Source organism: Mastacembelus armatus, chromosome 7 (genome assembly GCF_900324485.2).
Source record: "Mastacembelus armatus chromosome 7, fMasArm1.2, whole genome shotgun sequence".
Taxonomy (NCBI): domain Eukaryota; kingdom Metazoa; phylum Chordata; class Actinopteri; order Synbranchiformes; family Mastacembelidae; genus Mastacembelus; species Mastacembelus armatus.
The window spans coordinates 18832316-18853437 of NC_046639.1; the positions used below are offsets into that span (position 1 = coordinate 18832316).

The 21122-nt window shown below is 41.6% G+C and overlaps 1 protein-coding gene across 1 annotated transcript; it reads right to left on the minus strand.

Moving 5' to 3' along the window:
• Positions 1-227: 227 nt before the first annotated feature.
• dennd2da (DENN/MADD domain containing 2Da) lies at positions 228-18435 on the minus strand. Its single transcript, XM_026332153.2, has 17 exons — positions 18176-18435; positions 14836-14905; positions 14629-14715; positions 14297-14350; positions 8832-8879; positions 8528-8623; positions 6748-6926; positions 6446-6558; positions 6296-6365; positions 6114-6191; positions 4630-4770; positions 3039-3187; positions 2368-2539; positions 2205-2255; positions 1986-2067; positions 1662-1907; positions 228-545 (listed from the first exon to the last, which is right to left on the minus strand). Exons 1-17 carry the CDS (start codon positions 18203-18205, stop codon positions 478-480), a joined length of 1734 nt encoding a protein of 577 aa, XP_026187938.1. The 5' UTR covers positions 18206-18435; the 3' UTR covers positions 228-477.
• Positions 18436-21122: the final 2687 nt, after the last annotated feature.

Consider the following 21122-nt stretch of genomic DNA (forward strand, 5'->3'; position numbering starts at 1 on the left):
TACGTGTATGTCAACAAAGTTAAGAGAGAGTTAAACTTAAGAACTAAGGATGGTAGATTTAAAATGAAGGAAAAGAAATAAAATAGAAATGAAAAAGGGCTAGAAAATAAATATATTTTTATTTATGAATTCATTTTGCATGTGTTTGACCCATGTGTAGATATACATTTTTCTTCTTCTACTCACGAGAATACTGTACGTATTAGTCAAAAATTGTACACTGCAGGTACATGGACTTAAAACTAGTCTTTATTTGAAATGATTTTCCTGCTCAGCAGCGACACACTGTGGCCACAGGCGGAACTGAAGTTGCTCATTCTGCCAGTTTCACAGAGCGGCAGCCACACAGCCAGTACAGTTATTCACACACTGGAACATACATATTTAAAACCACACTGACATAGGACATAAAATACACAGCGCAATATTCACATTGCTTCCTATACACTCCACTATATACACATCTGCTGCTGGGAGCTAGTGTTTCTTTGTCTTTTCCCTTTTCTTCTTCTCTTGGTATTCAAGGATCTTTTCATGAAATATTCCTGCAAACAAAGGACAGAATCATGAATCAGTGCACAGTGAACACATGAGCCGAAGTTACAAGATTCATAAGATATGAAATGTCACACACTGACTATATAAACCTGCCACTGTCCTGGAGTCATATTTCTCGTGTGTCAGTAGAACTGATCCTGATTCTATCTATGGGAAAATGTTTGACTTTTGTCTGATGGTGAATGCAGTGTACCTCTAAATTCTTCACAGAAACAATAGATGAATGACCTCACAAACAATCCAAGGCAGATACTGCATCTGTGCTGGCCCTAAACCCATATGTTGTCTTTATCATTTATTGTGTTCTTAAAAAAAATTACTGATTGCTGCATTTAAAGATGTAATGGCCGAGAAAATGACAGTATACTGTAGAGACTTTACGAAAAGCTTTTTCAAACTAAAAAAAAACAAAATTCATAGTTTTCTGCAACCCGTAGGTAAAAGCTAGAATAATGATGTGCTGGACTAATAATCAACAGATATTACCTAATTGCTATTGCTGTCAACTGGCATTGCATATAAGAAATGAAATCATCATGAAGAATCATTAAAGTGTCTCCATCACAGGGAGCAATTACAGGTCTCTACACCTCACTAATTCACATGGACACAAATATGTAACCACATGTTGGAAGGAGTTCTGTTTATGTCAAAATACCAGATTTTTTAAAAAACTGTCCAATATCAGTAGCTGTTTCCAATGTCAGATGCTAAAACATAATTTTCACTGGTTTTGCTTTCGATATTTAAGGTGGAAAAAAAAAAAGCCCACAGTGGAAGGTCTGGAATCTTTACACTACGGGTTAACAGCGTTTACTACATATTTACAGTACACACAAACAAACAACTACCTACAATGAATTTAAAGTTTTCCTCCACTTCTGTTGTGCTTTGCATTGTGTGAAAAATAACAGCAGATTTTTTTTTAGTACTAATTCTGACTGTTTTAACTTTATTTTGTCTCTTTTCTAATGTGAAAACTGCTCAGGACTTTTGTGCAGTGAAACTGAAACGATTCTTAGGTTGATGTTGACATGTTCCCGCAGAGGAACCTGGGCCTGGGTCATCGCCCCTGAGCTGTGTGATGTGTTCACAGTCCTCACCTTGCTGAGGTCTAGACTGATGCTGCTCCAAATCCTGGATAAACAGGTCAAACATCTGCGTCTGCATGAACTTCTTTACAAAGTGTCGAGTGGTTTTCGACTCAATGGCCTTGTAGAAACTTCTATTCTCAAACACCCCCCGCTCTGCAGCACGACTGTACTTCACATATGAAGTGTAATGGCCGACTGTTTTCACGAAGAAATGCAGAAAGGCCTCTGACACCACCCGGTTGAGCTCCTCCATCGCTAAAAGACAGAACAGAATTAGTGATGATGGGGCTGAATTTCTGCTCCCCTGCTTGATGTTGGTTGCGGTTTACTTACTTGATGTTTCTTTTCTGTTACTTAGAGCCTGTAGGATTTCACTCTGCAGCTTTGGGGGCAATATGGAGCTTTCATCACCATTCTGGAAGAAGAGTATTTTACAGCTTTACTTTAATGTTTTAACTTAGAAATGGTTCCCTGTAAATTTAATTATCACCAATAACTAGAGGATTTAAAAATGTATTTACTCATTTACATTTTAGTTGATGAAAGACTTACTGAAACAATGAAAGTCTTCTGTTTATCCTCAGACAAGTCGACCACCAGCAGCTGTGTTACAGAAAGAAACAAGTGCAGAAGAGGGAGGTCACTCAAACTCTCCCTTTGTGCAAAGTGATGGATGATTTTAATGATTTTGTTGTGTCCTCCATAATAAACTCACATCGCTCTGGTCGGTGACCTGGTCCAGCAGCCGTTTCTGGACTCCCAGCAGGTAGGGGGTGGGCGCCATCACTACGTCGATCAGGATCTCCGGAACAATGGAGATGAAGGTGTGCTGCCAGGTGAAGGGGTAAAGGAGGGCTGCTACTGCATGAATGACCTGGGATAATGTACTGTAGAGAAACAAGAGAGAAGAGATTATAAACTGTCCATGTTTGATTGTACAAAGTTATGTTGCTGTTGGTTGTAATATAATATATCTCACAGCATAAATCCAAAATAAAATCTGTTTCTATCAGTACAACAGGATCAGGTCACACTGTTAAAATCACTTTTTCGTCATACTGTAATCACTCACCGATTAAATTCAATGTTTTACATTTTGCCCTTTTTTGAGGCTATTGTAATTTAAACTGACCGCTTCCTGCAGAACTTTCACATTTAAAGCCCACTGGAAGAGGGAGGGATTATATCCTTTTATTTGCAGGGAAACAGTATCTTCTTGCAGTTAAGGTTCATGGACAAAACTTGGAGTCAATTTCTGAAGTTAAAAATTTCCCTTTGTCCTCTTGAGTCTGGTTAATCCAAACAAACCCAAATTACAGTAGGTTTGCATAAATACTTATCCACAGTATCTTCTTTCCTGTGGGTGTTCAGGTGAGTGTGTAATACCTCAGTTCCTCAGCGATGAAAACGATCCGTCTCTCCAGCACGGTGGCAGCAAACACCAGCAGCACCTCCTCGTCCGTCAGGCATCTGAAGAGCGCGGCGAAGTCGACGTGTTCCAGCCAGGAATCCAACGGCCTGGTCAGACTGATGATCTAGTGGAAAGTCACCACATGTCAACAGAGGCACCAGCATGTCATCAATGCTCCGACACGCCACCGGCTCTTACTACACTTTCACTACACCACTCACTGATTCTGAAGACACATAGCTTGTTGGCACATGCACTGTGTTTTTTCATTTTCAGTATTTTCGTTAAGCATGTGATTACATGTGTTAAAATACACCTCGAGTTATATCCTGAGCTCCTGGGGGAATCATGTGAAATAACAAAATAAAAGGACTGAGGTAATTTTCCTACTGCAGCTCTGTTTACAATGAGACCCAGAAGGAAGGGAAGAAAATTTAGTTGATACAAGTTCAAACAAGATGCTGGTAGGAAGTTTCTATTCATTTAGAAAATGATTTCTGCTATAGGGGCTATTTTATGTGATGTGTACTGTGGATGTTAGTGACATAAATATCACTGTGGCTATGCCAGTGTCTCCTGTTATTCTGCTGAAGCCTGTGGTTTTAAGTCTGCATGGTGTGTCTTTCTGTGTTAACAGGACACACAATCTTAGAATTTGCAGCAGAAACCTGGAGAGGGGACTTTGGCGTTACACATGTTCTCCATGCCGAATGAAGCCTCTGCCTTTCACCTTCATTGGACTCAGATTTACGGCTGGACAGAGGACAATTCATTATGGTTAATATTAACCCTAACTGTATCTCTACAGTCTGCCAAGTCTGCCATCTTGCCCATAGCCAGGTCCCTTTCAACAGACCTTCTTAGTTTGCCTTTTATGGAAGATGCTCTTTGAGTACATCCATGCATAACCCTGGGTGCTGGTTATTGCTTTCATTTTACCTTACATACTTTAAGCAGCGCTAACATGACCCAGAGTCTTTACAGCGTCAGAGACGCATGTCCTTGTCCTGGTTTTACCCTGAGGTCTCGTCACACAAACAATGGCCAGAATCTGTGAATACCTGTGATAACAGAGAGCTGTTGAAACGCAGCATGCGGCCTGAAGGGAGGTGTGTCAGCTCTGACGTAAAGGCTGAGTAATGTAGAACAGGTTCAAACAAAACTCCACAGAACTCAAGAGCAATCCACTCCCAGCATAACTCTGAGTTCATCGGCTGAATGCTTTCCTACTGAATACAGTCATATTTCTTTAACGCAGTATGGCTGCAGTCCAGCTTAGTAGTGGAGGATGGACTGGCCCCAAAACTTTAAATCCCATCCGCACTCTGTCAGGAAACGTTAATCCTGATTTCAGGAAGCCAAACTTTTCAGACCTACTTCAAGCTGAAACTGAAACCCAAACTGTGGTTTATTACAATCTGGGTTGCTTTTAACTGTATTTTAATGGGTCCCCTGATGAAGTTATTGTGAAACACAATAAAACTGCACTTGTCTGATCCTTTATAGTTAAACTCTGGCCGTTGAAATGTGTATTGTCAAACTTTACAGGAGGAGCTTAGATCTGACCTCAGTGCCCGACTCAGGAATGAAGCTCTTAATCTCCACAGTGTTTCCCGGAGCTGGGAATGGAGCCTCCCGCAGTTTCTGCATGAATGGGTAGATCATAGCCATGGACTTCTGCCGCCGCTTCTCCACCTCGTCAAATATCTGCACACATGCAGGAGAACACACAGTCATACAGCACAAACACAAACTAATACAACCCAACATTTAAAGTTTTACATCGAAGTACCAGGATTTTCTCTGCTCAGAACATGTTCCGCAGAATTACAAAAATCTAAACTAACAGATGATTATATAAACATCTGTCTGAGTAAGAAAAGGTCCAGCTTTAATGTTTTTACGATGAAGCCATCATATGGGTCAGTGCATGTTTTGTTTATCGCCATTAAAAGTGCAAGTGACTCCAGTTTGAGCGTAACTCAAAGAACGGCCTGTGCTTTTAAGTGGTGAAATCTATGTAACAATGAAACTGACAGCACTAGAATGAATATTGGTCACCCCTGTGGTATTTAATTACTGAATCAGTAAAATTCCCAGGAAACACCCCTGACTTCCTCCTCGTCCAGATTCAGAGAACCCTGCCCTTTAGGCTGCATGAAGCATAAGTCACACGCATCACTAAACAAACAGAAATCCACCTGACACAGGTGTGTTTCCTAGACAAACAGGCCAGCAGGTGCCGACAGGTGAGACGCCCTTGACACACTTACTGTTGTGTTAATATTAGATCACCACGGAGTTCCTGTTGTGCCACAGTACATGGTAATCATTAAATATGTAGGTAGTATTCATTTCTTTTTCACACTTTCTACACGCAGCAAACAACTGTCACATACTGTCACAGCCAATTCACATCATTTTTAATCATGTTTGTAGAGTTCACCTCCCCTGCACATCACTTTTGGTCAGTCATACAATACATGCACTTCGGCATCAAGTCTAAATATTTGTTCATTGTTTGTTAAAGCCAACTTGTCCACTGTGACAACAAAAGTGGCAGATAAAGGCTAAAGACCTGAACAGGAAAGACGTGTTTTATTTCTATACAAACAAACCCATCAGAAAAAAAAAAAACCCATAATGATCCAACACAGGGCCAGCTGTTCAAACCACCAGGGTTTCTTTTGTTATAAGGAGTGAACAGAAAAAAAATCTTCAGTGCTAGAGCTTAGACGTTTGATTATTGATCATTTGTGCTGAGGAAAAGTCACAGCTTAATTTTATAAGCTTTGACATTTAATTGTTAATGCTAGCATTGGACTGCACAGTTTGTCCTAATTAGGCTTCCATAGTTGGAAGTGAAGTTGAAGTTGTAGCCTTAGGAAACAGGACGGCATGGGAGGGGCAAAAAGTGGGAAGGAGGGGCTTATGGGGCCTCTAGAGGCTGAGAAAAGATTAGCAGTTTTGGAGCCAACATTATGAGAAGTACAGCTGAATAAAAATCACAGGATGAGCAGGAAGGACTGATTTTAGGAAGTCAAACTCACCTTGGAGAAGAGGCCGAAACAAGCCAGGCTGCTGATGATGCAGTATGCTTCAGGTGGACGAGCTCCTTTTCCTCCAGGCTGCAGGTTGGAGCATGAAAACAGATGAGATTCAATGAACCAGAGTTAGAAACTGAGTCTAAATGAGGACACACAGTGAAAACAGGTTCAGTCTGCACACTGACCAGTAACCTCCTGCAGTACCCGTTCCTTCTGCTGCCATCGATCTCCGTCAGAACAAAGGAGAAGGTCTCACTGCCAACAGAAGAGGAAAACTCAGAGTCGGGGTTTACACACTGTGACTGCAGGAGTGAACGGTGAAAACACAGCTGTACCTGCGGTACTCAGTCAAAGGAGCCCAGCTGATGCCCTCTGGGAAACAAAACAAAGTGATCGCTTTTAGCGTCTTTTCCTCTTCTTCCTTCTGAGATCTCCCCATCATATCTCTCTGAAAGTAAACACGCAAAATAAAAGAGTGCTTAGGTTTATATTTTATTTAGCTCCCAATAAACAGAACAAAATCTTTTTCTGTAAGAATTCATGTTGAACAAATCAGCTGTTCTTTTACATTTTTCCATAGGAAGTGACTGAGATTTTCATGTACTGCACCATGTTTGTGTTTTACTATCAAACAGACCTTGGGAAACTGGTAGGTGATCTGAGGCTCATAGCTGCTGCCGTCCTTGGTCTTCTTCAGGCTGACCACAACCAGATACTCAAAGAAGTACTGACCACTAACGTAGCGGTGCTGCAGCGACGAGTTGTCTGCCAGGTTGTCTGGGTCCAGCGGTACTGTAGACTCTGCACCTCTGCCTTCTACACAGAAATGCACAAATGTCTTTTTAGTGTCTTTAGCATGAAGAGGTTTCCAGGATCAAGGAGGTGTTGTGCACTATGAATGCATCCCGGTTATCTCTATCCAGTGCAGGCACATGTGGATACCGCAGTGGTAATATTTCAGCTGATGATATAAGTGGATATGCTGCTGCAGATTTTTTTTAAAACTGTTGGAAAGAGGCAACAGGCTGAATGTCCACTATAATTAGACTCTACTAACAGTTATGTTTTTGCTTTGCTAGACGTTGGCCCTGATACCTCTACCCATCTCTCCCACTGACTGCACTCTGCTGCTCTGTTCAGAGACCATTACTATTCACCCCCACACCAACAGCCCAATCCCGTGTCCTTCACAAGTTGCCAGCCTGCTCGTGTGTTTTCTGCTGCATGCCTCTAGAATAAAAGCAACCCAGCAGGTTGGCAGCCCTGTGTTCCTGTGTGTTTCTGGCCTGTCGGTACAACCCAGAAGCTGCCCAGCTCCCATTTATAATGTAGTTAAATTAGATTGAATTCTAAATTAGAATGACCCTAATACAGAACGTAAATAGAGATTTGCCCATAAAAATATGAAGAAAAAGCAACAGTGGCTTTACACATATACACGTATGTTGAAAAAAAAAAAAGTAAATAATTACACATATGTCTAATCTGAGTGGATGATGAAAACAATGTTTAAAAAAAATTGACATGCAGGTGTTTACTGTTCTTTAAATAAATACACCAGTCTACTGTTATTTCTCTGCTACTGATGCTGCTGCAGGTCTAGAACCAGTCATCAGGCACCAGCTGTTTTCCCGAAACAGTGTAAACAGTGGAGACACTCATGCTGGGGGATATTCAGTCTACTCTGAGGCCTGTTGGTAGCTGCTGTTTTACCAAAACAAGATGGCTGAGCTGTTAGAAAACAACACAGACAAGTTGATATTATTGGATTCTGTGGATCAAGGATTCCCATGATGCTTCAGCAATGTAAACAGGAAGTATAATATTGCCATGGAGTCAGTGAGTTAAGCGATGACTACAACTGCAGCCCTGTCATTTTACATTTGGGCTAATTGGTACCATTAAAGCATGATGAATGAGCTGCTAGCAGTTTGTGTTTACAATGTCCCTGTGGATTTACAGACAGGTACAGCAAAACCTAACAACACGACAACTCTCAGTTCAGTTCTGCAGTTAGAAGGAGCATCTTGCTTTGTTGTGCTTTCTCACATTTATTCATGAGGTCCATCGGTGAATATATTGTGAGATGCAGTGTGCAGGTCACACTGAATCTAAGTTTGTATATGTGTTTTCAGATTACAGCGTTAGGGCTCAAGCGAAAATTGAGATGCACTGCAGACACTAACTTAACCAACTCTTCCTGTGCAGTGACGGCAGGTAAACGAGAAGGAATCTTAGTCAAACTGAAAGCACCCACAGTCTGCAGCAGTGCTCTAATCACATGTGCTTTCATGACGTCTGTTCTCCCACAACTGGAAAACATCAGCAGTTATGCAACATCACCAAACGTTCAGCGCCACCTTCATCAAAAACCCGAATCATGTAAGGTTGATGTGGTAATGAGGTGCAACACTCACTATCTGGTTTGACTCTGCGAAAGGAGGCAAACAAGGCGCTGAACCTCTTGAGGGGCCCTTGCTCTCCAGGTTCATCTTCACCTGACGGAACAGCATCTGGAAGAGAAACAACACGCTGAGCACCCAGAGGAAGCAGGAAAAGTGGATATTCTTTAGTAACGACGAGTCTGTGCATGTTTTGACACATTGTTTTTGCATATATATATATATATATATATATATGTATGAAAAGAAAAACATACTATAATGGAAAACAATATATTGGAGAAAGTTGCTCTTGCTGGACTCGAGCGACTCTACTCACTCTGCTTTCCAGTGACACTGGAGATGAGGCTACCTTTGGGCTGCTCACCTGCACAACACAGAAAAAAGGACAGTTAATCCACAGCTGGTAGATCAAAAACAAAGTTTGTTAGTGCAGGTACCGTAGATACATCACTTTTAAATTGTTCACTTGTAGCTTGGCTAGTACAAGTCTAACAAACTGAATCCAATCGGTTTTCAATCGGGTTATGAACTTTACTCCTTTCACAGCCAGCCCCCCCCCCCAGCACACTTATCTTCAAATGTGTTTCAGTCTGTCAGTCTCCTGATTCTGTTGCTTCTTCCAACCAAAAGCTCAACTGTGACACCGAAATACTGACTCGCTTCGTGCTGCAGATATCATTTTAAATGGATGAAATTGGCAATCGGGTTCAAATCAGTTCATACATGTCATGGAAACTTGTTGCAAACTGGATCCACATGAACATAGTTTGGAACCGAGCTGTTGTAAATGACAAGACTAAAAACATGTTTCGATTATTTATTGTGGTTACTGGGTGTAGAATGATGAGCAAAAAGGTGAGTTTAACTATTCAAACTTAAAGCTACAACATAATGAAGTGTATGAAGATTGAAGGGGGTGTCTAAAGTCTAAAGTTTGCTGCATCTGCACAGTGACAGGCCCAGATTCCTCCGGGCTCTGCTCTTATCACACACACTGCAGATTAGTTACATTCTGATCATACTTCATTTCTGATTTATTATGAGATTGATGATTTCTGACTTGAATCCTATCCATTTGGACTGGGAATTATAACGCAGCAGAGCAACCACTGCTAACATCCACTGTTGCCACCAACACAGGTCTCCCCTACGAGTCCTCTGTATATATCACAGAGCAAACAGTCTGCTGAATCATTTGTTTACTTCAGACTCCAAGGAAAGAATTTTCATACTTGAGCTGCATTCAGGTCATGTGGGAAATAATTAATTTGCACAGGAAAATTATATCAACTTGATATTTCAGATTGTAAATAAATAGCAGCCAGAAAAATATGGTAAATTCTACTCAACATGGATTATTACCAACAAACTTCAGTGAGTAGCTATTTTAAAGAAATATTATTCACCTTAACAGGAAATCAAGAGTTGGTGATTAACTTTTTGTTTGAAAAAAATGATGAAACTGGGTCTGACACAGGGGTTCCTATTAAACTGACTGGGTCTGACACAGGGGTTCCTATTAAACTGACTGGGTCTGACACAGGGGTTCCAGAAGCAAGCTCATTTCTTGTGATCTGGACACCGGAGGTCAGCCAGTTTACTATAAGAGGGACCCACACAGACGAGATGAGATGTGTTGAAACACAAAGAGATTATACTGCTTAATGAATCAGTGGGAGCTGAACTCTGTCCCCAGTAAACAGAGACCTAAAACCACATGAATCACTGTAAGACAGTCCTGGTGACACTGCAGCACACACTGCATTCCTGTTGTTTTGTGGCTGCAGAGTTGGGTTTGCTGTCAAACATTCATCAGCATGTTGACGTGCGTCGAGCTGAGCGGCTCATGAGCACATGCAGTTAATAACCAAGTACAGCGACGAGGACCTGGAGCCGATAAAAATGTCCCAGAGGACATTATCCAGGTTTCACTTTCAGTCTGTCTCATCTCTTCGCTTCCTGATAACAGTCTTTATTGAAACTTCAGTACACAGTGCACAACATCTGCTAACAGGATGAGGTGTTTGCACAGTGGCAGTGCCTGCCCACACAACCCCTGGCAGTTTCACAACTTGGCCCTAAATTCACTGCAGAATCAGAATCAGTTTTACTGCCAGGTACAGCAAAAAACACTTTATGGAGTGTGTACAAAATGTTAGAATAAACTAGAATACAATACAAATAAAATAAAATAATACTATATACGGAAAAGTGAGTTTGAGTGAAATGTAGTTCAATTTAGAAGGTGAAAGTGACTGTAGTTTGGGGGATGGGGGAGCATTTGAGGGTGACTGGTCCGGGAGTCAGAGACAGAGCTGAAGTCCGCAAACAGTATACTGGCTTGGGATCCTGGGGAGTCCAGATGCTGGAGGATGAAGTGGAGGGCCATGTTCACAGCATCGTCTACAGGTCTTTTGGCTCTGTAGACGAACTATAGGAGATCCAGGAGAGGGGTGTGAGGGGTGGGGGTCGCTGAGATGTGGAGCTGTGTAGGTGATCCAGGTATGGTAATGGCAATGGGGCCGCTGCTGGTCAATGTCTGGTGGGGGGAGGAGTGGGGAGGGGGGTCAGGACTGTCCCATTGTCTTTCAAAGCAGCAGTAGAAATCATTCAGGCTGTTGGCCAGGTGCAGGTCGTTCAAAGAGTGGGGGGGCTCTGGGCTTGTAACTGGTGATCGCCCTAAGCCCTTTCCAGACAGAGGTAGAGTCGGTGGCTGAGAATTACTGTTCCATTCTCTCACCATAAAAACCAAGAGCATAAGACCCGTGCAGGTTAAAGATGGGTTTTTGTCCCGTTCAGAGACAGCTACACCACATCGAGCCTTTTGCAAAGCTTTCCATGCTTCTGCTGCTCTGCTGTGTTGTGGGTGTTTGAGCTTTACACCCTGAGGCTGCTGTACATGTTACAACACCACCGCCAATTCTACAATCAAACAAACTTCCTGAAACTTCCCCCGAATCAGAAAACCTGAGACCTGCCGATTTCCAACTAAATATCACAGTTTTCACCTTCTAAATATATATATTTTTTTATTTTCTGTGGCAGTGGCCACACTCCAGGCTGACCGCAGTCTTTCATCAAGAACTTCACATGATCTGCTGGGTGGAAAACACACACCACAAACACAAAAGGCAGCTTGGTATTAGGCCTACTCATAACACCAGTGTTTCAGACTGAGGCTCTGACATAATCCACATTCTACAATTTAACCCACCAAATTTGGACTAGGATCTGCAGGCATGTTTGTAGTTTATATGTGTTTTAGGTTAGTCATGCCAAAGTTCACTGTGTGCGTGTGTTTCTCGCTTTGAATCATAGTGTTTAAAGTCTGTTTTCTTAAAGCACAGGAATACACACTAATATAAGTGCTAACATGCGTCTCAAACCAAACCACATTTAGTAATAACTGCATCTGATGCCGCCCTGCTCGTCGTTTGGGGAACAGATGTTGCAACAGCGCAAAACAAACCATGAGCCCAGGACTTAATGCGAACAGGCTGCACATTATTACTTTACAAAAACACTGATTTCACGAGCAGTGCAAACTAATGCAGCTGATGGGATTGGATTCATTTGGGGGATCGGGTTAAAGTTGCGGCTCTGCTTTGTTTTCAAAGTCAAGAAAACAAAAGTTTGCTGCCAAACCAAAAATAAAAACAAGCGAATTTGTCGCTGCAAAGAGGTAAACAAGCCGCAGAAGTGTGGATCAGTTAACATGAAGTGATATCCGGATACACAACCTGCCCGAGGTAAGTCAACATCTCAGTACTCACTCCATCTGCTCCTGAGGTTCCTCAGCCGGGGCTCTTTCCTTCTCCTGGTCACCGCTTCGCTCATCGCTGCTTTAAAAACACCGTCGGTCTCTCAGCTGCTTCTGTCAGCACCGCAGCGTCACGGTATCGATTCATTCCCGTATATAACCCGCACCCTGGCCCGCACCGGTCCGCATGTCTCACCGCTTCAGTTCACGGCGCTGTTCTGTGCGCTGCGTTCAAGGCATGCGCAAAAACAACCAAAAGGACGGCTCAGTGCGTTTCCTACTGTTCAGCGGTGGAAGAGCAGCAGTCACAGGGTTTTGCAAAAGCAGAAGCAGCAGCACCACAGTCAGCAAGTAACGGCCCCGCTGTGCAGAAACTAATGTACTCAACCCCAACACGTTTCAATACAGAAGATCAGTAATCATGTTCCCGATTTTCTGGTTCCTGGCATAACTCTGGTCTCCGCTGAAACGTTTTACAGCCAAAAGTCCAAATGAGCAACAACGACACAAACATGGTCCAGATAGAAGTTTAGTTGTTGTCAGAATACAGAGAAAGTCAGACCTGTAGTAGAAACTTTGGTCTGGAAAACACTTTGGAGTCTGACAGTCCAGACCAGAACAGACTGAACCACACCTGAAGTGAAGTGTCCTTGAGGATGGTGACTGGTTGGATTCAGTTTGTCAGACTCTACCAGCTGAGCTTATGGCACTAAAATGAGCTTTAGAAGAAGAAGAATGGAGGAGTCAGGTTTGTTTCCAGTTAACTGAAGCAAGTCAGTCATATATTAAATTAAATTCACAATCATCCTTCTCTTTTAACCAGTAGATTTAACTGGCCAGAGACACAGAATCTGGAATTCTGGGATAAACTGTGTGTCCTGCCCAGTTCTGGATCTGATTGGAGGTTGAATTTGTAAATTACTTTTAATTCTTGGCTTGTTTGCATCTGTGACTGAATATAGTATTTGTTTTTTTACATGGGTCGTATGAGTGTTTGTGTCCACCTGCCCAGAAACTGCAGATAAAAACCTGGTTCTACACATGTTTTTTTTTTCTCTTTGTGTGAGATTCATGTTTTTGGACATGATCCCTGACAAATAAATGTAATTAAAAAACAATGAAGCAGGAACGGCCATCAGAAAAATCAACACACCCAAACTCGTTGAGTTCAACTAAAAGATCTTAAGCTGCTCAACAGGTCAGTAACAACAGAAATAAAAGCCCGGATGAAGCACGCAGTCAGTGACTCATGCTCGCTGAGTTCTACCTCCATAAGAACCTGACAAACATCAGAGCGCTGAGTCAGTCAGGTTGAGATTTCTGGAAAATGCTGATTACAAGTGTTTCCAGCTTGTGAAGTGTTAGCAGGAAAACTTCTACCTCCCAGGACTACAATGAACACGTAAGACTGGTGCCATGCCTCTTTAATAATCTATGATTGAACCAGATAATAAATTATAATGACATAATCTTTGTTTTGTCAAAATGTCAGTGACAAAATCACTTTTGAAGAAACAGGATCCAGTTAATCTCAGATCGACACATCCTATAATTCATCCTGTGTCTAGTACTGGATTTTATCAATGAGAAGATGAAATAGAAACCACAAGAGGGTGGAAACCTCAACCTCTAGCTGTATTTAATTGAATTTGTTTTAAAATAAAATGTTTTTTTAAAAACACTGTCTGAAAAATAAGGTCTGAGTTCTGTGAATTAGTGAATTAGCAGCATGTAAATGTTATTTTTAGCATTGGTTGGTTTTTACCACATAAGCTGTTCTGGAACGACGACGAAGGCTAAACAGACTTAGCTGTAGAAAACAAACTAAGCAGGACCAGGACAGGACGCTGTGTTTTTCCAGTGACTCCAGTTACACTGTGGCACTTAGACCAAAGGAATGATGGCGTTAGATTTGGTTCTGCAATAACAGTAAATCTTAACATGGATAACACCATTAGGAGCAGGAGGTGGACAACGCAGACACGAGCATCTCAGCAGAGGAAACATGTTTTGTAATGTACCTGTGTGCTTCACCTGGACCTGAGGCCTGTCCAGCTCTGAGGCTCCTTCTTCATCTGGGATCAAAGTGTGAAAGAAAGAAAGTGAAGAATTGAAGGTTTGAGTTGTAAGTGTATCATGAGACAATGGCACTGAGCAACCACATGATTTGTACTCAGTTGTTTTTGTGCTGTTTATGTTTATCATTATGTTTTTCTCCTCCAATATTGGATAAATACAGGATTTTACTTGGAACAGACGATTTACTACACTGTGGTATTTCTCCTTTTACTGCAGTAAAGGACTGAAATACTCCTTCCTCCATTTCTGTTTTTTTTTTAAATTTTTTTTTTACCTTTTCTCGATGGGATTCGGACTGATGAAAAAGACAACAGCCCCCTCCGCAGTGTAAATCCTCCCTCATCATAACTGTTGTGCCTTCCTGCAGAAAATTCACATTGACATAACGATAGAGTCATCAGGAAATAAAAGGCGAGCTGAGGTGGAGGTATTGTCTCTGATTAAATGGAGGCTTTGTGCACTGGTGTGCTGTAGGTCTTACTTTTTACACGGAGGGATGAGAAGCTGAAACTCCTCCGTGCGTTTGGAGACAGCTGCTGCTGCTCCATCTTCTGCCAGAAAAGGGAGCAAAACACATTTAAATGAATAAGAAGCGAATCGTACAAATCACTCAGCAGGTAACATGAAGGTTAATGTGAATAATCGGAGAATACATTAATACACAGTTAAACGTGTCAAGTGCTGGGTGAACGTTCCCGTGGAAGCCAGTAGTTAAATGGTGTCTGGGGCTACAGTGGGTTACAGGTGCTGCTATCATAAATCCCGCAGGGCCCCATGAGCTATAGTTATAGTTTGAACAGTCAGCTGGAGGCTCATCCTGCATGTACTGTATGTGGACATTACTGGTTCAGCATGGGAAGACAAAGTCACTATTTATAGCCAAGCAAAATGACAGGACATGACAGCGTCCTATGGGAAAACTCCCCAGTGACATAAAACACCAGTGTAGGAGTGGAATGCATCAAGGCAGGGTTAGTGGGGCAGAAGACAAAATGTAAAATTAGTTAGTTAAAGTAGTTAAACATTATTTTGTGCATTGATGGAAATTTCATATTTCACTTCCTGAAACGTTCACAATTCAGCCGGTCATTGGTCTTCCCTGGGAAAACTCCTCTGGCACAGGAAGTTGTTGTGAGTTTTATGTTTCTCATTTGTTTTGAATAAATAACTGGTCGTGGAGCATGAGCAGAGCAGACCAAGCAAAGAGCACCACCGACATTTAGCCAAAATTCTTTCGCAGGAGGTTCGAGAGAAAAGATGCCACAGTGCACAGATATGGACGTGCAGCACAAAGCAGCGCCGCGATCACTGTTCATCAAGCATGTCAATACAAACGACTCATAACTGTGGAATTGAAATGTTTGCTGTTTAACACCTTCTCAATTAGAGCGATTATCCCAGGTGGATAAAATCCTACTAACAGAAGCCCCAGCAGGACCTATGAAGAGCTCTCTCTACCATTTACATTTCATGCTGATACATCAAAAAGTCAGCTTGCATGTTAAAAGCTCACAGGTGAATACATTTTTTTGTATGTTCAATCTGTGCACAAAGTGAAGTGGAAAAATTACCATTTGTGTTTTTCGGACGAGTTACATGTCAAACAACGCCATGCACCCAGCACGTCCGTGCAGCATCTGTGACCCTGTGTTCAGGTGCCAGGAACCCATCCCCGAAGCAGCCAGAGAACTGAATAAACAACAGTTTACTCTGCAGACTTTATCAGGCCAAACAAGTGTAGACAGCTGTCAATCAAGCCAAGCACCTCAGCATGTACAAGTTGCCAGTTGTGGTTTCGTTTTCTGCCCATGCGCAGACAGGGTGGCACCAAAGTGGTTGACTCTAGGCCACAGCTGTCTCTACAACCACAAATGATTTGTATTAAACAAGTGTTATAAAAGAGGTATGTAGAGGTGGTGGCGGAATAAATCTGGACAGAATCAGGACAGTTGTTTCCACAGCCTCAGATCTGAATGCTAAGCTAGGCTAAACATGCCCTGACTCCAGATCTACGCACACACAGGATTTATATGGATTTCCATTTTTAATCTTACCATCCAAAAGAAAGCAAATAGGTGGGTTAAATTCCTCAAATGTTAAAAAGGCAGAGTGTCAGCCATAACACACACTAACGGTGTTTGAATGTTATTAGAATGACATTCAAACTCCACACACAGATGTTTTACATAAATTCAAATCCTGCTGTTTCCTGCAGTCCTGAAACACATCAGCACAGCAGAGTGAGGGCTTGTTTTCTGCACACACTTATCCTGCCTTTTCATCCACTTCAAAGGACACTATAGTGACCACACCTGTTAGTGCACAGGCCATGATGTGGCTTCTGCATCATAGACACACACGTCTAGGACAAAATTACACTGTGTTTCTGCCTTTATCTCTTCATCTTCACTAAAGACAGGCCATTGTATTCTCTGCCCCATTAATCACTGGATTAGGCCTTGCTAAGATGTGTTTTTTTAAATATTCTGTTGTAGAAAATTGTTAGAAATGATCTGCAGTAAACCAAACTCTTAGAAATTAATGGAACAAAATAAACGGGTGCAATGTCAAACCAACCACAGGTGCCACAAAGTAAGAACTAACTACGCCCTGCACACAAACATGGAGAAGTAAAAGTAGCTCAGCATTTCAGTGTGCACCTTTGATAACAGTAGTATATGTAGTAATACCAAAAACAAAAATACTCCAAAGGAATTCAGTGTTGAAGAAGTACTCAGACCCTTTACTGCAGTAAAAGTAGAAATACCACAGTGTAAAAATCCTCTGTTCTAAAGTCTTGCATTTAAAATTTTACTACAGAAAAAGCCCAAAAGTATCATCATCCAAATGTACTTGAAGTATCCAAAGTAAAAGTAGTCATTGTGCAGAATGGCCCATTTCACATGAATGTATCTGATATTATTGGATTCTAATTATTGATGCATTATTGTGTTCATCACTTTAATGATGCAGCTGGTAAAGGTGAAGCTAATGTTAACTACCTTATATACTTCTAATTTGAAGTACTTTCCATACTGCTGGGTAGTTTGGGAATTTCCCACCAGGGATCAATAAAGTTTGATGATTAGACTGGATTTTGTTTGATTCATCTGATTCTGAAACAGGAACTAAAGTTATCAGATAAATGTAGAGCAGGAAAAAGTACAAGGTTTGGCTCTGACATGTAGTGAAGTCCAAGGATGAAGAAGTACTACATGGAAATACAAATACTTTAGTATTTGAGTGCATGGCTAAATATACTTAGTTACTTTCCACCACCATAAAATAATCAAACACTGCCTTGATGCAGCACTGATCTGTAAACAGTGACACAGCACAGGCCCTTATCAGTGGGATCCCAATAAACAATAAATTGTGTTTATCTGGAAATATATAATCACCTCGACTTTGTACAGACAGAAAATAAAGTGAAGTTTTACTGCAGAAAACATCTCCGAAACAGTATTGCAGGATCTCACAATAGTTTTAAAAGTACCCTCAAAATAAATTAACCTCAGAATCAAAATGGTGTGCAGTTGTAAATCTTAGCACAGGAAGTTTTGAAGATCAAAGTTCTCTATTCCTCCTGTCATGTGATAACTACAGGAAATGTCAGTTTCTCAAATCATTAAATTTCCGACTGCATCTGTTTTTTTCTTTTAACCACATAAACCTGCACCTTCTTCTTTCTGATGCTCGGCTCAGTTAATATTTGGCAACATGAGCGTGAAAATGTGAAGTTAATGACAGAGGAGCATAATGAGTTCATTCAGCTGGATTCACAACACAGGGTGCACGTTTTCTGGCAGGAACGTACTCACCGTCTCTGCTTGCTCAGATGTCTTTTCCATTTGTCTCAGCTGAACAGGTGAAAGAAAGGTCTTTGTATGCTGGGTCCAGGGTTAATGAGCACACTCCGCCATCACTTTCATTTTTTGCAGTAAAAAAAACAAGCTTAAAATCCTCTGCAGTCTCACTGCTTGTCTGTCATTAGCAACAATGAAAGAGCAAGTGAACATGCATGAGGAAGTGTACTTGTTATATCATGCAGTGATGGACTTCAGTCTCAGGCTGGGATTTCCTCTTTCAGTGTTAAAGTACGGCACAGGCGACACAGTTTATATATGTGTGTGTTTATATATATGTGTGTGTGTGTGTGTGTGTGTGTTTTGTACAGTGAAACCGGTTCTTGAGGTTGTGAAACCAGTCATTCCAAGTTGGATGTAAGATAACGATTAAAACGGTACATTCACCATCCAAACCTGTATCTATGTATTTCTGTTAGCAGTCAAACCGGAATGGCTGCATATGCTCAGCTGTCAGTTTAATAGGTACATATAGGAAATCTCTATGATGGTTTTTGGTGGCTGTGCTGCTGCTGAATTGTACTGTGTTTTACTAACCGGTGTTTCTATTAATTTGTCCAACCCATTTCTATCAACCAGACACTGTGAGGCTTTGCCATCTGTAATATTGATCCTGATCTTATTTTAGTATTTTATGGCTAATCACTGAGCTACGACGCTGCACGCTTTAAAACTAATAAATATATTAAAATGATCTAAACTGTGTGCAGCGACACATCTGGAGTCTTCTACAGGAGTGTACTTTAACCTGTGGTGCAGATGACAGTGTGATGATAAGGTTGGGGCAATGTTGTGTTATCTTTGTGTGAAATATGACTTCAGGTTTGAATAAGGCTAAATTTTCTAGATTAGATCTATTGACAGAACACAGGAACTCATGAACCAGCAGTTGTTTTGCAACAGAAGCAAGTGTCACTGCGTCATTAACACCTTACACATCTCCTCAAACAGTCTGAAATACACAGCTGTCGAATGTAATTAAGCACATTTACAAAAGTACTATACTTAAATGCAAATTAGAGATACTTGTACTTACAGCTTTATACTTGTACTCCACTAGATTCCAGAGGATCCCACAGTTTATAAAATCCTTCAAACTGGTCCAATCTTAAACAACTACTGCAGTAAAGTCCAGCATGTACATTAATGCAGCAGGAACAGTAAAACACTGACAGAGGCCAGTTTACTGTGGAATGAGTACTTTTACTTTGATATTTTAAGTACTTTTTGATGCTGACACCTTTGTACTTTTACAACCGAGTATTGGTACATGGTGGTATTTCTACTGTTACTAAGTACTTCTTGCACCTTTGGCAATGTGTGTAAAATTGATTTGTGCAACACGATAAGAGAATCTGTAACATGTCGGTAACAACCTGTAATTTGTGCTGTGATTATCTTTGGTTTTATTCTTGAATGTAACCATTTGAATGAAAAAACAGTCACACATGCTCTGAGAGTGGTGGAGCTTCATCATCTAGTCCCAGTCAGATTGAACTTCCTGCTCAGCTACAGATCCATGTAATATTCCAGCTGCAGGTTTAAATTCTGGTCAAGGTGCTATTTAACCAGATTGTTGTCTCGTCCTGCAGTCTGATACCACTCAGTTAGACGCCTCACACAGGAGTCTGACTTGCCAAATGGTTTGACTGGACAATGTTGAATATTGAGGCCATCTTCTGGACTGATGTGGAACTGTGCACTGATTCTGACTGAAAAAAAGATTTCACACTTTCTGTTCCTGCCCTGGTGAACTGTGTATTCACTGACTTCAGTTTACAGACCAGCAGCTGTTGTCATGTCTCAAATGGTTTCTTCAAGTTAATAACTGAAACGTCATGCAGCCTTTAATCGGTTTGTGTTTATAAAATGAGCAGACTGATCTGACCCAACAGCACAATTCAAATGGCTCCTTAAAACCATGTTTAGTTTTACATTGCAGTGCCTCAGCTTCAAGCCCTTACAGCCAACACAGGTGTTTCTACTTCTTTCCCCTGATTACACCTCTTCTCAGGACTGAGGATGTGTGTGTGTGTGTGTGTGTGTGTGTGTGTGTGTGTACAGACTGATCGATTAACTTCTCTCTCAATTTTCCTCTGCACTTGTTATGGAGAGAACACTTATATCTGATTCAGGTCCAAATCTTGACATTTTTGTGCAAAGTATTTGTCCATACTGTTTAGTTCACTTTATGATGGTGGGGGGCAGGTGGAGCCAATCCCAGCATGCAGTGGGTGAGAGACGGGCCCCCCCCCCCTGGACAGATCAGCAGCCTAATCACAGGGCTGACACATTGAGACAGACACACACTCACATTCACACCTACGGACAATTTAGAGTCACCAACCAACCTCTAACCAGCATGTGTTCAGACTGTGGGAGGAGAAAACCCACACAGATAAGGGGACAACATGCACATGAGGGTAGAACCTGGAACCTTCCTGCTGTGAGGAAACACACATTCTACATATAGTGTTATAAATATATTGAGGCACTGCCCTCTACTGGTTGAAACCTGGGTACTGTAATTGAATTCTGTTACTGGGCTGATCTGCTGGCAGGTAATGTATGTTAGCAGCTTTCATCAATGGATTCAATGACTTGTGCTTGAATTTGCTGAACATTGTAGATACAGAAGTGATCGTTATTTGAATGGGAGCCAATCTTAGCCTTCTAGCTAACATCATGTTAGCAAAGCCCCCCCGGCTTCAGATCTTACTGGGGCTGGATATGATAGGGCTGAGGACCACCAACATGATGCGTGACAGCTGCCCCCTCATGACTTCATGTAGATGCACCCCTGCCTTAGATCCTCAGCATAGCCCTGCCTAATCTGAGCACAGGGTGAATGAGCCAGAACAGATGAACACACCTGTGAGTGAGTTCAAAAGGTGTCGTCAGA

Excerpts from the sequence above, each read along its gene's own strand:
- dennd2da (XM_026332153.2), bottom strand. The coding sequence starts at position 18,205 with ATGGAAAAGACATCTGAGCAAGCAGAGACG. Across the intron at positions 8,624-8,831 it reads CAGTGTCACTGGAAAGCAGA|ATGCTGTTCCGTCAGGTGAA; the intron begins GTGAGTAGAGTC and ends TTTCTCTTCCAG. Across the intron at positions 2,540-3,038 it reads TTCATCGCTGAGGAACTGAG|TACATTATCCCAGGTCATTC; the intron begins GTATTACACACT and ends GTTTCTCTACAG.